Source organism: Echiichthys vipera (genome assembly GCF_963691815.1).
Source record: "Echiichthys vipera genome assembly, chromosome: 6".
Classification (NCBI taxonomy): domain Eukaryota; kingdom Metazoa; phylum Chordata; class Actinopteri; order Perciformes; family Trachinidae; genus Echiichthys; species Echiichthys vipera.
The window spans coordinates 19,678,384-19,697,783 of record NC_139831.1 but is presented as its reverse complement, the minus strand read 5'-3'; the positions used below and the strand labels follow the sequence as shown (position 1 = coordinate 19,697,783).

Genomic DNA, 19,400 nt, shown 5'->3' with positions numbered 1-19,400 from the left:
CACACACACACACACACACACACACACACACACACACACACACACACACACACACACACACACACACACACACACACACAAACACACACACACACAGGAGGAGGAGCAGCAGCATAGTAGCATTTACACAGGGTTATGACCTGCAATGTCAGCTAATACATCTGAGATTCAAACTGTTACATTAATCAGACCTTCAACTGACATTTGCAAAAATCTCAGAAGGATCCTGCGAGACCTTCAGAAAGACAGCTTGGAAAAATCCACCATAGCAGATCGATGTTTCATGTCATGTTTGACCAAATTCTTCCTTAATCGGGACCCAAGGAAATACTAAGGGGGAAATATTTTCAATTGTGCAATAAAACAAGCTATTTCATGCCACGCCTTGTAATGAGACTAGCTGTTTAATTAATATAACTATAAAGCATGGAATTTCTGTCTGTCCTTCACATTTCTCAAGAGCCGTTCATCTGATCTACTTTACACTTGGTAGGTGTAATGCTGGGGGTCTAAGGCGTTGATTGTGGTGCATATTGACCAGATGGTGGCCCAATAACAATTAACATTATGTCTCGGCCTGCAGCTTTTAAACCATAATTCTCAGAAACAAAACTAATTTATCCTGGATTCTGGAGGTCTGGATGAATCTATTGATATAAGTCACGCCCATTTGTGTCCAATTTGAATTGTGTCCAAATCTGTTTTTTGTTTGCTACACTTCATCTTCAAATTCTGAGCGTGTCACTTTTTCAGATTTTTGATGCTCCATATACTTTTGCCATAGCTGTTTGCTCAAATGCTCTGTGTGCGTGTGTGTGTGTGTGTGTGTGTGGGGGGGGGGGGGGGGGGGGGGGGCTTGCAGTACATACACTTTTTTTAATTTCTTCTGAGCACTTTGTGCTATTGTAACTACATTTGGTGGGTTTGTGCAGATATAATGTCTGAGTGACCATGACAATTTTGTTGCCATTTGGCCAATAGGTGGTGCAGTAGCAGCATCATTGAGGAAGGGGTTTGTCTGTGTGTATAGACATGTATAATTGTCCTTCGCACATATCAAGAACTGTTCATCCAATCGACTTCACGCTTGGCAGGTGTATTGCTGAGGACCCAAGGGAGTGCAGTGTTGTAGTACTTCCAGTGGCCAAGCAATCAGCCCTTTCCGAATGGGTACACCCTCCAAACAGACACACCCAAAATGGGCACTGCACTAGTTGACATTAAAACTGCATATTAAATAAGTAGTGAAGTGCTTGTCTTTAGAACAAGTGTACTGGCTTCACCTTAAACAGCAGAATGTACAGTAAAGAGGTTGCTGTATAAAAAATCAGCAAGCCCTGGCTGAGTAAACTTCATCACATGCCATTCCGTAGGCTGGATTTCCTAAACACAGCTTATTCTGGCATTAGCTTTATTTCTTTCATTTTCTAAGCAGTTTCTCTTTATCTCCCTCCTTTTCTCTGCTGCTTCAATCACATCATGTTATCAAAACACATCCATGGAGGTGGCATGCCTTTTTAGAAATCACAATGGGTTTCTTTGTAAAAGCAGAAGAAAATAATTAATCACATTAGACAGTGTTACTTTAGCTAGTATATACGTTATTAATTAAATAACTGCTCCTCTTCAAAGTAGAACAATTCTTTGTATTGTGCTGTATTGTCTTTTTATGTCCAAATTCAGAAAACATTGGATTGAAGCAGCGTGAAACAGAAAAATGTTTCTTACAAGGTCAAACTAGGAGCAACACAAATAGACCCAATAAACATGGCTGTTTTCTTTACCCTGTTTTCTTTACCCTGTCAACACAACACAGTGAAGGGGCTATAACCATTTAATCCCCGTGCAGGCGTAAGCAGCACTCAATCAATGTTGAGGGAAACAAAGCAATAAAGAGCAGCCTCGGGCCTAACCTTTGAAAGACAACTAAAATCAAATTAATTTACTGGTCAAAAGGTCAAAACGTACAAAACTATTAGTCCCAGCCCACCTTCTTTAAAACTACAAGCCTGGAAAGACTTGACAGTAACGTGAGTGGGATTTTTTTTTTTTTTTTGCACCCTCCATCTGCTGGGAGTGGACTTTTCCCATTTGAAAGATAATTTGGTGGCGATAGCACATCAAACCAAGCAATCTCTCAGGCTGATAGTTGGGAAATTGAACAGATGAGGAAGCCTAACCCTCATGCATTTTGTATTTGGCCCCTGTTCAACTACTGTGGCCTTGGAGAAAGGCGAGAAAAGGAGGAGGGGGGTAATTTTGGAATGCCTGAGGTGTTGAGAGAGCCCGAGCGAGCGCTCTTTCAGATGTAAAACACGGCATGACCCTTTCCTAATGCGAGAGGTTCAACCTTTATAGAGCACAACACATATGGATCTTGTTGTTTCAAACCGCAAACCACCATTTAGCTGTTGAATCTGCAGCAGATTTTCTCAGCTGTGAATTTACAATGTGGCATATTCATCATAGACATCAAACATTGAACATAATTACACAATCACTTCAAAGGCATACAATCTTTCATTCATCAAAGTGATTACAGTGTGTTTGCCATATGGACTCGTTGTTTTCATGTACCTACCTCTGTTTGTGACTGTAAGAGAGAGACAGAGATTTCTAGGCTAGGCAAGGAGGATTAATTGCAATGAACAGCACTGAGAAATGATTTCATTTTCTCCGTCTCAAGATGATCACCAACTCCCCCAATGCTTGAGGCTGCATTTGACAAATTCACTCACAGCCGAGCTTCCTGAGAAAGCATTAGACTTTGAACTGGGCAAGAGCTGATGAGTTCACAACAGAGTTGGTGATAACCTTAAGACAGAAAAATGAGATCTCCTCTCATGTTGAAGTTCCTTGCAAACTGTCATGTAATCAGCGAAATCGAGGCTCCCAGTACTCACCCCATAGACCAGTTCACCCACCATCCCGTTCCACGTCTTGGTCTCTGGGTCTCGGGCTCCGTACTTCCCATCCATTACTATAGACAGTTTGTACTTAATTCCAACATGTTTGGCAATCTCAGATGCTAAATCGACGCAGTAGCCTTCATATCTGTCATTCCCATCCAGATGCATATAATTTTTCTTGTACATCACATAAGGAGCTTCCTGTTGATTCAAACACACGCTGGTTTATTCACTCCCATGCCCTGGCATTCACTTATACAGAAATATGCATACATGCACTCATATGTGCCCGTGCACACGCACGCACACGCACGCACACGCACGCACACGCACACGCACACGCACACGCACACACACACACACACACATACACACACACACACACACATATACTCTCTCTCTCACGCACAGTGAGATTCAAAAGTTAATAGCCGCTATAACCACATCCATGCAGTCATGCATATACAGATGATGCCCCGCGAATGTACAACTATACTCGGATAACAGCAGTGTGATGGTGTGATCACTCTGCTTTCATCAAGCTGTGACAGCCAGCAGACACCAAGCCCAATGCACCCAACCCATTTTGTGCTCAAGGGTTCATCTCTGCAGCATAGTAAAGGACCATTAAGGTAAGGAAGTTTTTCGTTTATTGTAGGAGAAGACAGAAGGCCAGAGTCAGTTTTAAAGGTTCTCTGTGTAACATTCAGAAAACCCATTATTAGCGGCACCGGTGGCCATTAAGTGAACTGCAGCTTAGGTTACCATGCGCTACCGTTACCGTAAGGTTAGCCAGCTAGCTGTAACATGGTGCTGTGTTGCTCGCTTTTAAACGGGAGCTGAAGAAATAATTTGCAAATGGCAAGCCAGATCAGCTCAGGGAAGCCACCAATCTTAGTTCCATGTCCAGGCCGCTGTAAAATGTAAAACGGAAGCACAGCGTGTGTATGTTGACGTTAGAAGACTCAGCTTCTAAGCTAACGTTAGCTAATGTTGCATACAAATCTGTCACATAGAAGTCACTCCACAAGCTTTTAGCCATAGGCAACCAAGAAAGTCGACGACCGTCTCATTTATGATGTTACTTTACAACCTGTTTGCCTATTCGCAGTAAAAAAGTGTTAATACTTGTAAAAAGTTACACACAGAACCTTTAAAAGGTCTGGGAGTCATTAATAGGCAAGGTGTGGGTCAGCTCAGAGGTGGGTGGGGATGGGAATGGGGATGTATTTCATAAGTAAATGCCAGTGACAGGAAAGGGATCAGAGAGTGCCCATAGTATTTCAACATATTCAAGCACATTGCACCAATGCGCAGTTAAAGGCTGTTTCATTCCAAAAAAAAAAGAAAAAGAAAAAAATGAGCCATAATTTGCTTTCCAGATAAATGCAAAAAAATAAATAAAATACTCCATAAATAAAATAATTACATGAGGAGAGCAGGAGCGTGCTAGTTTTCCTCTCCCTTTCAAAATGCTGGTGCAGCTCGTCTTTTCTCTTACTGAGCACATCATCATTATCAAACAATAGGACTGCTCAGGAGAACAGGCATTGTTATTACAGCCACACACAATTAGAGTGCAAGTAGGAGAGCAATGGTTTGTTTGTTCTGTGCTAAACGTATCCCCTCGTCTTGGATCCATTGAGTGTTCCCCTCAAGTTAACACGTTACCTCCTGACTGTATTTCTCATCTAGAGATGTTACATGTTTCCTCTTGCCATGGAGTGACGCCCTGTTTATACCTTGGAATACAGATGAAAGTCTAACTACTGATCCTTAACACTTTCCAAATATTCTTTCATTATCATTTTAAAATGTTTGTTGCCATGAATGAGGTACTGCACCTGGCAATGATGCCATTATGCAGTGAGAAAATACATTTGAACTGGAAACAAAATTTAGTTGAGTAAATACAGTCTAAAATGAATAAATCCAAGATATTTTGATTGTTTATTATACTTTGGTCAGGGAAATTTCCCAGAAAATATTTCCTCCTAAATCACTGACTGGAAGTTATACTTCAACACAGAACACATGGAGCAGTACAAAATAGATTGGAGAGGTGATAACGAGGAATAACACCACACCTGCTTATCCCTCCTCCAATACTGTTCATTTTGCTTTGCCCGGCTTGAGGATCCATTGCAGAATCATCCTCTACTCATTCTTCGGCCAGTCTATCCCAAGTGTCATTGAACATTTACTTGATGAGGACAGACAGGTCTACTTACGTATGCGTTTGTATGCTTTTTGTAATTGATGGAGTCAACCATTATCATTTATACCATTATTGTGATGTCACTGCTACGACAGGCCACTGAAGTATGGAAAATCAAAATGCTTTGACACCCACACGGATACAGTTGAAACACTCCCCCGTTTTGGACTGACTGTTTCAACGTGTAGTGAGTGGATGGAAAGCAACACAAAAAAGATGTGGTTCTACCCGCCCAGGACAGAATGTATCACTCATTGGAATCAACACCATGACCTTGAGTGGCAGAATACGTGAAACATTTAAAACTGCATGGAAAGTGTACCATAATAGTAGTGACCACAATCGTTCGGTTTTCCACTGAGGAGTCGTTGGAGACCTGCGGGTCCATAATATTTACAAATCGTGCGTACTCGTTCCAGTACCCAATCTGCAAAAAGAAAACAGTGGTTAGTGATGCATTCCAACACTGTGGATAAGTAAGTATAAACACTAGCAGGGACACTTCTAAGTATTACTGGGAACTGCCATGATACAGGGCTCATTAAAACAGCACTGCATTTCCCAGAGGCCTTCTGGCTTTGCCCTAAAGTTTGTCCAAAATAGCAGCAAATGAGCAGAATGCTAAAACAGCAGTAATCAGTAATCTGATCTATTTACATGGAAGTAACGGTTGAAATTTCTACATTCAGCATGCAGTTAGTGTCATGATCAAAGATGTTATGAAGATCTCTTTATATGATCTACATCCGAACAGCCAAATGTGCAGGAGCTGAACTGCATGAGCTCTTGACCCCCCCCCCCCCCCCCCGCCACCTGCAGCTGCCGAAGTTTTATGGTAAATAATTGATATTTAGGCCTGTGAACTGCATACACGTTTAATAATTTAGCATAATATTTCAGAGGCTCCCTGGTTTCTTCTGCACAGTCCTGCCACTGCAGTTTTTCTGTATTCTGCTGTACAGATGCTTAAGTCAAACCAATGTCAAGTGTTTGTTTGCCCATCTGAAATAATGGCTGCTCTGGCTCACGATGAAACATGTTGCATATGTTGCTGCCAATAGTCTAACTGTTGCTGGCGAGGACTTTCCTCCTCACATCTGGTCCACATTTTTTCTTCGCCTCAGATCTTTAAATGTTGGGGCCAGACAGGTGTACAGCAGTGCAGAGTTTTTAAACACCAAGTGGAGGCGCTAGAAAGCAGTAAACTTCTCAAACTTCATTGTATGGTATCAAGCTCCAAATTGTGTTTATAGTTATAAAGAAAGCTCTGAATGTTTACTGTCATGTTCGAGAATGATATTTGAGAAGTGCTAGTCGGGGGTCGCGATGGTGGCGTGGGGGTGGAGGTTCGGGTGGGGTTGAGGGGGGCGCTGTGTTGTGGAGTGCTGCTCCAGAGGCGAAGACCTGATCTCACCCTGAGCAGCTAGGACAGATATCAGCCCATACATCACTTGTGACAGTCACAGCTAAGAACCTTCATCCTCGAACTGTCAGTGGGGTGACTGGGGCTCTAGGTCCTGACAAACTGCTGCCCTGCTTGTCTAATTTTCCCTCACTCCGTTACTCTCTCCCCTCTGATCTCCTTTCTCCCACTCTCTCTCTCCATCCTCTCTGTTTGGCTGTGCGGGGATGGCTGAGAGGGATGCTAACTGAAGTGTAGGCCTGAGATTCCTGCAAGGCAGGGGGCAGAATCACACGTCATATCAGACTGAGCCCACACTTATTCAGCTAACGAGAAAGTCACAGCTGTCACTTGGAACCCGGTGAAGTAATGAAATAAAACCAAAGGTCATCATATGGTACCGGTTATAATGTGAATGTAGCGATGGGAATCACCATTTTGAAGAGAAGCCAGAGGAATTCTTGGATCCCCTTTATAGTAATTGGTTATCTGAATGGTAATTACTGTCAGGAGAGGACCAAAAATCATATCTGCGCTATCACATGGCACAGAAATAGTCTTATATCATTCTTTTGATAGGACAGTTTTAGCTATCAGATCCCAGGCTGTGTGTGATTTGTGTGGCTTGTGATGCTTGGGATAGCTCATCAGTGCTGCTACCTAACAGAGGTAAAGGAAGGCAATTAGCATTACTCTGCACTGTCCTGTCAGGCCTGCTGCTCCCATACGACTGCAAAAGCCCTTAGTACTTTAATAAACGGAGGCAGAAGTGTCTCATTTTTTTTTGCTACTTTTACACAATCATGCTCAGATGAGTTTTCTCAAAAAAATGTAGGGCAACATTTTGGCATGCTTAAACCAACGTGCCCTTACACCTAAATGACGTACCAGGTCAACTGGCAATGACACATAAAATTACATCTATGACCGAGATTTTCATCTAGTAAATTGTCTGTTAGTCACTATCTATCAAAGAGTAAGTTAAAACAATGGCATATGGCCCACTAATGAAAGAGCTTGTATTTGCTGTTTTGCAAAGAAATATGTCCGTGGCGACTTTCCTGCGCTAAAATCAACTGCACCGCCCAGTGCCACTTTTTATGCCGTTCCCCTTCTCTCTTTGGACCTCCTATCAGTGTGGTGCATGTGAAGGCATCATGCCGCATCATACAGGTGAGAGCTGCCAATCAACTGACTAGGGAGGGGCGTGAGTGATTGATTCCTCAAGCAGTTCCCTTCTCAAATAACTCCATGTGACACATGACAAGGTTACTGTGCTAGGCCCAGACGACATGGAGGGGGAAAGCAGTGACGTTAAGGGCCGCAACGTCCCTGTATTGCTGTGCATCTTTATACATGCAGGAAGATGCGTTGCGTTCTAAGAATATATTTAGAAAAACGAGTACTCGATCGGCCTTTGAGAAACTGAAACCATCCCTCAATCTTGGACTTGACTACTCGTACCTATCCCTACTACTGACGTCATGCAGTCAAAACTGAACTTCCAAAAGGAACTCTGGGAGACCGAGGTCCTACACGCTTGCAATTATAGCTTACTGCCAAAGCGACCGCTAGTATCTCACAGCACAGAGGCTGTTTTAAACACGTGACTGTGGGGACACAATAAACCTATACAGCCGTTATCTTGGTGACGGTCTGGCCTAAACATGTGGCCAACATTTACAAGTTTAATTCTTCAGCACAGGTGATCAATAAACCATTTCAAATTACATGTTGGCCAAATTCCACGACTTTGACAAGTAATGAACCAACCTTGATAGGTGCCAGCTGTTGGCTGTGTTTTGCAAAAGGTTTTTTGATCAGGTCTGGATCTGAAAGTTGATGGATGAGAGTTGATAGAGGTCACTGTTCCGACTTACCTTCCTCGGCCCACCTGTTTTCATCTCATAAACATCGATGGTGTAGTTGGTCCTGCGGCCGTAGTTGTCAAACTGGATGTTCCCAGTCATACCATGCACTTGAACCTGCCACGAGGGAGGGAGATACAGACAGACAGACAGACAGACAGACAGACAGACAGACAGACAGACAGACAGACAGACAGACAGACAGACAGACAGACAGACAGACAGACAGACAGACAGACAGACAGACAGACAGACACACACACACACACACACACACACACACACACACACACACACACACACACACACACACACACACACAGGAATGTGTATAAGCCATCACTTTGCATATATAGCTGGTATTAAGGTGCTTGTGTCCATGGAGGTATTGGAGTGCACATTCTGTTAATCAAATGATGAACTGGATACGCTTTAATAAAAATGGTAGTTTAATGCTAATGAGGCCCTGGATTTGAGTGAGCTCTGTGTAGAGATATCTGGGGGCAAAGGGAGGAGAACAGCTCTACGCTCTCTCCCCTTCTCTCTGTCACTTTCCATCTTTATCACACTCTCACTCCCTATCTCTGCTTCACTTCTTCTAGCCTTTTCTTTACTTATCAGTGTGCCTCTCTCTCTCTCTCTCTGTTTCTCCAGCCCACCCCCTACCGTTTTGAGAGCCCTCTCGATGTCGATGCCTTGGCTCCAAGGTACAGCGGGATTGGCTAGGCAGTCTCCAGCGCTTCCCCGGCGAGAGACGTCCACACGCTGGCGTCGCAGGTACCTGAAAGCCTCTGCTATCACCAAAATGGCATCATGGGTCAGAGCCGAAGTATACTGTACAAAATCAAAAAGAAAGCATAGTGAGACAAGAACACATGGTGAGAGAAAAGAAGATGAGATAAGATTAGTTTTTGTAGTAAAGCCTTTACAGGTTTATAGATGTATAACTTTATACCGTGTTTTGCAAGAGTAAAATACAGGGTTTTATTTTTATAGGAATATACATTTTTTTCAAATTAATCTGTTTGCAAAAAAATTAATCACAGTGAAAATGAGGGGAAATCTGTGTTGCTTTCAGTTGTGCATGTCAGTGCCCCCCGGTCAGGTCAGTGTGGGTGGGGTGTACGCAAGCTTTGACACTTTGCTTATGATAAAAATAGCTTGATTCTACAGATTTGATTAGAAAAGTTAAGATTTGCCTGACGGTCAGGACCTCTTTTAAAACTTTTAGTGCAGAGTCAGGAAGTAAACGAAGCATTAATGCGTGATTTTATCTCCCACGCACTTCCCCTCCAACTTTGCCTGACCTTTTCACCACAGAGGGTTGAGCCACTTGTTTGTTGACCACTGCACCATGACAAAATCTAATTAAATGCCATTCAAAATCCATTTCTTCCTTGATCATTGTTTAATTAGATGTAAATTGAAGCTGCGATATAACCTTGCCTTGCACTGCCTATCAATATATTGATTGCTGGGAGGGATGCAAAGCAAAGACGAAGAATCGAGGGGTGGGAGGAAGACAGAATGACAAAGGCAAACAGAGGATGAGAGGAGAATTACCGATAGAGAGCACATCAAGAAGGGATGATCGTTGTATTCTGCATACGCAATGAAAGGCCTTGCAAGCAAAGTACCTTCAGAGGAGTGTTTCGGGCTTCTGGGAATTCTCTTTCATCTAGCCGCTCCCAGCGCTGCATAAATTGCTGCACGATCGGGTTCTCAGGGTTGACTATCTGAAACCCTGAAATGTTGGCTCCACCGGCGAAGACTTTGTCCAAGCTCACATTGGTAAATCCCTGAGATAAGACAAAAGGGGAACGAGGGAGGAAGAGACTCATGTCACATATTTTCCTTTATTACCTATCCTGGCAGTTTGCAAGGTGCAGTTTATTATGAACTCTGCTGTATGAGCAGGAAACGTGTTTTCCTTTACACCGAGGCAAATGTTTCTTTTGTCGTGGTGTAACCTGTAGTCATTTACATATAAAAAAAATATCTGCCAGTAAATACCGGAGAGTTTGTGTCAGATCATGTAGAAGACAAAATATGTGACTTGGATCAGCTGTCCTGGTTTATTTATATCACTTTTCCATGTAAAAGAAAAAAGAAACTCTATTGCATTTCAAAAACCTTTACTGCTTCAGCTGCCTTTAAATTTCCGTTTTTCACCCTAGAGCTATGACATGGAGTTATTTCCTTTTATGGTCAAATTGCTGTTTTTTAAAGTGTGGCATTGTGTCATGGCATGCAAGGACTTGTGTTTGACTGCTGCATAATCGCATCTTCTAAAGTCGGGGAAACAGCAGCAGGGGATCAGTGAGTGAGAGCAGGGCCAGCCTCTACTTTAAAACTCTCATGCTAATATCAAGGCTAAATGAAAATGTCCCTCCCCAGAGTAGGAGTTAAAGATGGCTGCCCTCCAAAAATGCTTAAAAAGGTTAAATGCTGTTCATTTATTGTTTAGGACATTAAAATAATGAATATATATATTAAGTCCATATTCTGCTCATTTTCAGCTCCATACTGTTTGGGGTTTTCTACTAGGACTAGTAGTGGACTAGTAGACTAGTGTTTCTAGGCCAGGGAAGGACTCTAACTGCATATCTACCTATTTATAGTATAATGTGTGACATTACAACTATATAGAAGTCCTGACAGCTGCTTTAGAGGCACAGTTTCTGAATATGTAGCATTTCATTTTGATTCTTTCACAGTATAAACGTATATAGCACCTCGACTTGCTTTATGATAAAAAGAAAACATTGAAATAATAATATGGGACCCTTAATTTATACACAATGTAGACCAACGGCTGGATTCTGATTGATTAGACATGAGCAACAAACATAATATGCACTATATATACATTAAAGAGAAATGGCACAAATATATACAATGTTTTTTTCCTTATGTCATACAAAACCCTATAATCCACTTATTGTGCATGCACATTTGTGCTCATGGCTGAGACTAAGTCCCTTCACATGCAGCAAAAAACAAGTTTCACTCCCACCCAGGGGAGCGGCTCAGTTATTACTCACAAGATTGGCCAGAATGTAGTGGTAACCACGACTGTTCTTCCCCAGGGTCACAACCTATGGGAGAAAAACATTGATACAGTAAACCACCCATGAGATGAGAGTTAAGAACCACGGCTTGTATAAGTGGATACAACAATCTTTGTAAATACAGCAGCATCCTGCAAGCATGCAGGATGCCACTGAAGTTGAAACAAAGCAAAGTTGACTGCGGAATAACAAGAGCTGTTAGAGGATGTGTTTAGCAAGGAGGAGCTGATAATGACATGGAAACAGGAACAATGTGGAACACCACTCACGGTGCAGAGATATGAGTCCTCAACTGTTGGACAGAAGGTAGAAATAGGAAATAACATTTCAAAGGGATTTACAGTGAGGCAGTAAGATGTAGATCTCGCTCTGCTTTGAAAATATCACACCTTTGGAGCATAACAGCATGTTTCAACCCACGCAGCCTGTCTGAAAATAGTAAGTGGTGTTCTAAGCCATTCCATCACTGTAGAACCAACCATATGCTGTCTTTTATTCTAGATTTTCTTCTTTTTGTTCTTGGCCTACAGATAAATCAAACAGCAGGACTCTAAATTGTCCTGGCTTTTTTGAGCATTACAGGCTGGATAGGGTTTTCAACTGGGCCTCGTGAGGTCTGTTATTTATGAGTTTGCAGTCTGCTGTATGGACGGACTTCTGAGCGGCTGCCACTCAGAAACCTGTCAACCATGTCTCAGTTTTCATCTGCGTTCTACAAACACAGCAACACAAGTTTACAGCAAAATCAGCATGTTTGCACATGTTCTGGCTCTGTCACAAAAACAAACTGTCAGTTTATCATCTGTTTGTGTGTGTGCGTGTTAAGCCGGGGACGTTGGATATTTGTTACTGCGGATCGTTTACGACATTCCAACTAAGTGATGGAGAACAAACATGTATCTTCCCATCCGGGGCTGCAAAAAAGAAATAAATCTTTGAAGGACGTTCTCAGTTTCACCTAACAATTACAGCTTTTAATTCAGCATCCGTGAATTTTGACCTGGATGCACTAGTATACAGTAGCACCAAACAATCATCCTTGTTTGGACTGAGGACCCTCCTGAATGAAATAAACCACTTCTCTCATGATCTGAATGTTGTCCATGATGAAGATATTTTTTACAAAGTGCGCCGCACGAGGGAGCACAAAAACACAAAGCCTTTCAATCACGCTACCAAGCTGCTTGGGTTGGTCAGCGTTCGATGACAGCTTCCCCATCATTAGGGGATCAAAACTTCCAACACTGCAGTATATCAGACGGAGGGGAACAAACCAAGAAAGTGGAATGGAAACAAAGAGGAAATGAACTGATATGAATGCAATAACAGGAGTTGGCTTTGAGAATCCATCAATCTGTGTCTAACGTGAACTGACAGACAGCTCCATGAGAAAGAAATCTCATGGAGTTAAAGATCCCACTGTAATTCTTCACAAGTCTAACTTTCAGACTTTTAGAATTTTCTCGGAAAAACCCCACAGCTCCGAATGCCTTCACAGTGTCTTAACCTTGACTGAGGCCGTAAGCCTCCTCACACCTGCCCTGGTTCTAGGTAGAGAAAGGCCTCACTCCCTTTCTGCTGCCTGCAGCTCACAGCCGGCCTGGCAACAGCTACAAGCAGCAACCTTGGGATGAAACACAGCACGACACTGATGACACAGAGATACACAGAACCTCCGGCCAGATCATGACAACCTCTCCTCAACAGCAACACCAGACTCCAGTTCAGACGCAGAGATGTCATTGTTACTTGCTGTTATGCACTGATGAATGCCTGTCCCTAAATCTCTCTGATACAGCAGATTGTGATGACTATCTTTTAATGGAGTTGATAATATATGATTCTTTTGTATTTCCTTCTAAATCCCATATTATTTGTGCAGTAACCCACTATTATCAGAAACAATATTTAGTCTGATACAACTTAATTTCTGGCTCAATGGTGTACACAAATCAGCAGCAGTTCAAAATGCTGTTAAATTACAGACATTTGGAGGCATAGTTTTGGGGGACTACACTTGTTTGCTTTCTTTTTGAGAATGAGATGAAAAAAATAATGCTAATCTCATGTCTGCAGAGCTGGAGCCCAGACCTGATTAGCTTAGACTAAAGGCTGGAAACAGCTGGTTCTCTTCATAGTTCAAAAATACAACTACCAACGACTAGCTCACTCATTAACATGTGGTGTCTTGTTTGTTTAACCTGCACACAATCAAGGAAATTCATAATAAGGCTAATGTTTCCCTCCAGTGGAAGGAAAAGATCGTTCCAAGGGGGGTTACAAGTGGGCTTGCAGGTTCAACTGAAAAAGAATACGGTAGCTCCGGGCAGTTCATATAAAAAAACAAAAAAACGGAAGAAATGAATATAAACCCTTTTTTTTTAGGACTTGAACTTAGTTCAGAATTCAAACTATGAATGTGAACTAGATCATTTAAATCTGTGGGAGCTTTGAACTAGCTCTTTTGGCGGGTAACCTTGGACAATAATTTATACTCAAATATCAATATATCTATTTAAATATACAATGCAGTCTGATGGTCAAATTGTGATTAGTAAGACATGAATGATGTCACTCTATTCGTAGCTCTCCCAACATAATTAGCTAAGCTTAGCATAAAGACTGAAAGCAGAAAAACAGATCGCCAAGTTCAAAAGCAAAAAGAAAATCCACTTTCAACACAGCCCAGCTTCCGCAGTCCGCATATCAAAGTTTTTATGGGCAAGGCACTGAGCCCCAAACTGCTCCCACTGAACCATCGGTGTGTGAATATTCATCTGAATGGTTGGGTTAGGATGTCTAGGATATTGTCCAAAAGCACAGACTTGCGTGACTTTGCATCATCTTTCAAAAACGATTTGATTTGATTTCTCATACTGTTAATGGCTTTTAGAGCACATACATACAAACACAACCCATCTTACCAATTACTGTGTTTCCCAGTGACAGTGAGGAGAAGAAGTGTTTACTGTAATACCCCTTTGATAATAACATTCCTCTTATTTATACAGTGTGCCCTCTTGCACATCGGTTCCACAAACTGGCTCCATCACCTTTTAGTTCGCTGCTGAAGGAGAGCCAGTATTTTGCAGACTAGAGCCTGATAGCGACAGACAACCAGGATGACCTTGACTTCACCCTGATCCAGACTTGTGGGCGCTCTGCCTGGCCAGACATAGAGCTAAACTACAGCTACACATCCTCAATACACGCCAGACCGCTCGTTTTCCTCCAAGTTTGCCCTTTCCATTGTGGAGTTTGCCACAACACAGAAGGAGGCTGAAAATTATAGGTTCTGCAGAGTTTGTAAATACAATACCATTCACTGAGGAATATAAAAGATGAGCAAATAATGATTCAATTACTTTGAGCCTCTTCCTGAGATATAAAAAACGCAAAGAACTAAACGAGTACATTATGCCATTTGCATTAGGCCTGTTGTATATGATGTCTATTTCAGTTGGTTCCTTATTTTTGCAAATAACCAATGAATCTAACTATAAAGCAAGGAATCCCTGTCTTTTGTCTGTCTTGTTCTGTTTTTTTTGCGATAGGGAGAAATGCCTCATGAAGTGCGTGTTATGTGTTAGTATTAAATTAGCTCAGAAAGTTAAAGCTACATCAGTATGATGAAACAGTGCATGAGATTTGGGTGACATGTGAGGGATATTTATACTTTTTGGACAGAGAGGAGGACCATTATGTTTTATCAGGATCCACCACAGTATTTGGCATGACTTATTCATCTCTAGTGTCTAATCTAATATTTTCAGATGAATTAAAATGAGAAGGTCGATGCTTGATCATGTAATAATTTGTACAATGTTGTATTAAACTAATGATAATGTAGAAAAACAAAGAATTGGGATTTGGAATGGTCCACGTTCGTTTCAGGATAGCTTAGAGTGTGTTTTGGGTGGTTCTGGGAGGACGGTGAAAAAAATAAAGAGGCCTTGGACCCGCTCAATTTTCTTGGGACCCACTCAAGTGAACACCCATGGGTCCCGAGGACTCACATCACTACACATTTTTGAGCAATCATCAATCAATTTGCTACAGAATATCTCTGGTTACTGGTTACTTTTTCAGATTTTTGGTTTTCGTATCTCCAAAAAGGTTTGGGCTATTGCAACCACATTTGGTGGGCATGTGAAAATATGATGTCTAAATGGCCCTGACAAATTTGGTGCCATTTTGCCTGAAGGTGGCGCTGTAGCAGCATTATATAGCTATAAAGGAAGGAATATCTGTCTGTGTATGTAAGCATGTATGACTGTTCATTCGCATGTCTCAAGAAATGTTCATCCAGTCGACCTGGCGGGTGTACTGCTGAGGACCTAAGAGTGTAAAGCACTTCCGGGGGGCTAAGTAATAGGCCAGACAGTCATTCATCCATAACAGCCACGTGCTACGAAAGGGTACGCAACCCCTCCACACCCGCCAACAACGCTGTTCGGAACAGGCACACTCTGAACAGGCCGACCACAAATGGGAACTGCACTAGTCTGTAGAAAATATCAATACAAATTAGTGGCCTGAGTTGAGATATTAAAAATGTGTTTTTTTCCAACCGTCTTTTATGTTGTCATATTTGGTGTATATCGCCAACTAATTGCCCAGTGAAATTTGGAGTTGTTTTTGCGTTCTCATTTGGACAGAGGTATTTATCAGATATCTCTATCAGATGGGGGCCTGTCTGTCAGTACCGTCATTGACTGCAGTCCTTCTACAACACATGGCGCAGGGCAATGAGGCAGGCTAATGCTAGTTTTCCCTCCTACAAACTCGGCTCTGAAACAGCAAGATGTCCCATTCTGTTTTCACTGAAAATGATCAGGGTACTTTTGCTTGATTAATAAAGGAAGAAAAGTTTACAGACTGTATAAGAGGGTATTATTCATACAGTTATAACTACATGTGTGAATCGTCGCAGTACACTGGTCTCAGCCTCTTTTTCAGCTGTGGAGTCAGTAGGTCACATTCAGTTTAATGATAACACTTTAATCCCATTTAATTCTATAATCGCAGTTAGTAAATGGCCCTCAACCACCCAGGTTTGTGCCAGGGATTTAAAGCACTACGTATAGCCAGCTTTACGTCGAGCAGGAGGGGTTTGGCTATATTTCTGTCAGCCCCTCCTCTCAGCAGCCGGGGGACAATAAGCTGGAGCACCTTTCATATCGGCAAAGACATTAGCTCTCTTCCTCTATCTTTTAGAAAGTAATTGAGTGTTACCAGAAACGCTTGAATGCCAGTGATGGAATTTATGTGGCAAATTTTGTGTTGTACAGGAACTTCAGGAAATCAGTGAGTGCATTTATTCAGATTTGATTTCAGTGCGTAATACTTCTTGTTACATCTATGTTTGCCAATATGTTTCATGAGCATACAAATATCACCCTCTGCTTTACAGAATGTTGATGCTGCTCCCCTTTTTCACTGTGCCATCCACAACACTGGTTGATCATCTTCCTTTTATTGCTGACATTTTCCTATCAGCTGCAGGCAATCTATTTTCCATTCTCTCCCTCTTCCACAACTGCTTTACTCTCATGGTCAGATTTCTTACCCTTTCTCGAATTTGATATAACACAATGATTTCACATTCTATAATAGCTCCAACTGTGGATTTTCTCCCATCTTCATTCAAGAGCAGAAAGAGGGACGGAGAGAATCTCCAATTCTCCATGGGGAGGCAATATGGCCACCCTTCATGCCTCTACAGGCGGCAGAATGTTGTCCTAACAAATCCCCAGATGCACCTCTCTTTTTTCTCTCTTTTTGTGAATCCTTTTCACTTCTTATTGTTTTTTTCTTTCCTGCATGAAAATGCAGCTTTGTGGCTGGCAGAGCGCTCACTGCCTGCCTGTCTTTGAACAGCTTGCGTGCCCTGGGCCTGTCCCAGACGCCTTTCTTTTTTTTTTTTTTTTCTCCGCCTGCCTCTCTTTACACTAGTGATGAGCAGGTTGTTGCCTCCAAGCAGACTCCAGCACAGAAATCCCAGGAGGGAAGACGGCCAGCAAGGAGCATAAAGGCACGTACGATGCTATATGTGCAATAAAGGCACGTACGATGCTATATGTGCAATAAAGGCACGTACGATGCTATATGTGCAATCTCATAGATGGATACATTTGGCATGAGCATATGTACAGTGAAACACACATACAGATACTCAAGACCAGCATACACATACTCACTTCGAAAAATCATTATTTTGACAAGTGGTAGGAATAAATGATTATCTTCAACTTAATCATTGTTCTTGCTTATACTGCCCCCCTTTAATGCCACAATCATTTTTCTCAGCATTTATTATCCTACACCGAGACGGTTCAATGAAACACATTCATTGGATATGATTCAGCGAGTAAAGCTGGCAGAGTCTCTCCCGTTTTTGTCGTAAGGGAAGGATTGCCATTGGGTTAATTTATCTGCAGTGCAGTGAATTGATGGGAAAGTCCTATGGGCGATAAATCCTGAGTGGTTGTTACAACATAACATGATAATAAGCCGGGTGTAGTATTCTCCTCAACATCCCAAAACAAATTTGTTGGGGGACTCACTCTGCTCTTATACGAGCAAACAGAACCGCGCCTGATGCAGCAGTATGCAAATACTTTCCTTGCCATCTTTCTACATCATGTCAGGTGATAAATGAAGCTAATAAAAGTGACATTCAGCTGAGTGTGCTTACGACTGAAGGTAAGGTACATCCAGTGTTTTTGTGTGTGTATGATGAGCCTAAAGCTAGGCAATATGACTAAAATCTCCATAATGATATATATATATATATATATATATATATCACAATTTAGCATGTCTTCTGGTAATTGAGTAGATAATAATTTTGTACTTAAATACTTGACAGAAGTAATGAGTATTTTTATTTTTTTTAATGAACTTTTGTGCAAGGATCAGAACGTAAAGTATTATTTCAAATTACCTGAATATTGACATAACACAGTTTGGCCTTTGTTTTTTCAACATCTTGATATAATTGATATAGAACAATGTATATGATAGATATTTATATATGTTATTTTAAATATATATATATATATATATATACAGTCACATCACAGCATAGTTCTTAATTGAAACCCCTAGTTGAACGACACCCAGTGGATGAAGTACATGAAAGTACTACAGTTTAAAAATACTACACGTATAGTAATACTAAATATGCTCAGAGTATCAAAATAACTTGCACTTAAATGTAGGCAGCATGTTAATATAATAGCTCATTTGGGTGGAGCTTTATATATCTTATATATATTTTTTGTTTTGGATAAACATTCTTAAGATACAAAAAATAGTCACTGTCAATAAAAGTGCGGTACTAACTAAGTAAACTGACTACAGACTAAAAATGTTACGACTGGATATCCCTTTACAGTGGCACAGTGCAGTTAAGTACTGTAGAGCAACAAAGGCCCATCGGGACCAAAGCAGCCACTGGATCAAGAGTGGTGCTAATGAAGAGCAGCACAGAGGGGTTTTTTTTAAATTGTGGAAGCTCTTGCCTACACTTGCTTTTCAAGATAGCTCTACAATCCATGAACTTCATTGCCTGGTATAAGGATATTCATTGTGTGGTGGGATTACTCCGACTGAAATCATAAAACTAAGCCACTGAGCTGATTCCCATTTCCCCCAGCAATCAGCTGGCTGAATCTGTCCTGCCTCATGATCCTCTCTCAATAGCAGCGACCTTGACAGATTGAAGCAACACGTTGACATTGCGACACACAGACACTGGCCTCAGCACACAGGTTTTCTCCGAGGTCTCATTCCTGTCCAGAAATGAAACTATCCAGGCTGTCATGTATTCATTGTTCGTACCTTTAACTGTGAAAAATGATGCTCTCTAATTCGTATGTGATCCACGTATTTATAACTGTAGAATTTCCGTTGAGCAAAGAAGGAAAT

General features: G+C 41.6%; 1 protein-coding gene across 1 annotated transcript in view; it reads right to left on the bottom strand.

Moving 5' to 3' along the window:
- Window positions 1-19,400, bottom strand: part of gria3b (glutamate receptor, ionotropic, AMPA 3b) — a gene marked incomplete at its 5' end in the record, with an annotated part of 80,404 nt that overhangs the window by 17,854 nt on the left and 43,150 nt on the right. The window contains 6 exons of the mRNA XM_083914691.1: window positions 2,904-3,110; window positions 5,450-5,554; window positions 8,410-8,514; window positions 9,064-9,231; window positions 10,035-10,196; window positions 11,442-11,495. Coding sequence (XP_083770817.1) covers window positions 2,904-3,110; window positions 5,450-5,554; window positions 8,410-8,514; window positions 9,064-9,231; window positions 10,035-10,196; window positions 11,442-11,495 — 801 coding nt within the window. The remainder of the gene's footprint in view (window positions 1-2,903; window positions 3,111-5,449; window positions 5,555-8,409; window positions 8,515-9,063; window positions 9,232-10,034; window positions 10,197-11,441; window positions 11,496-19,400) is intronic.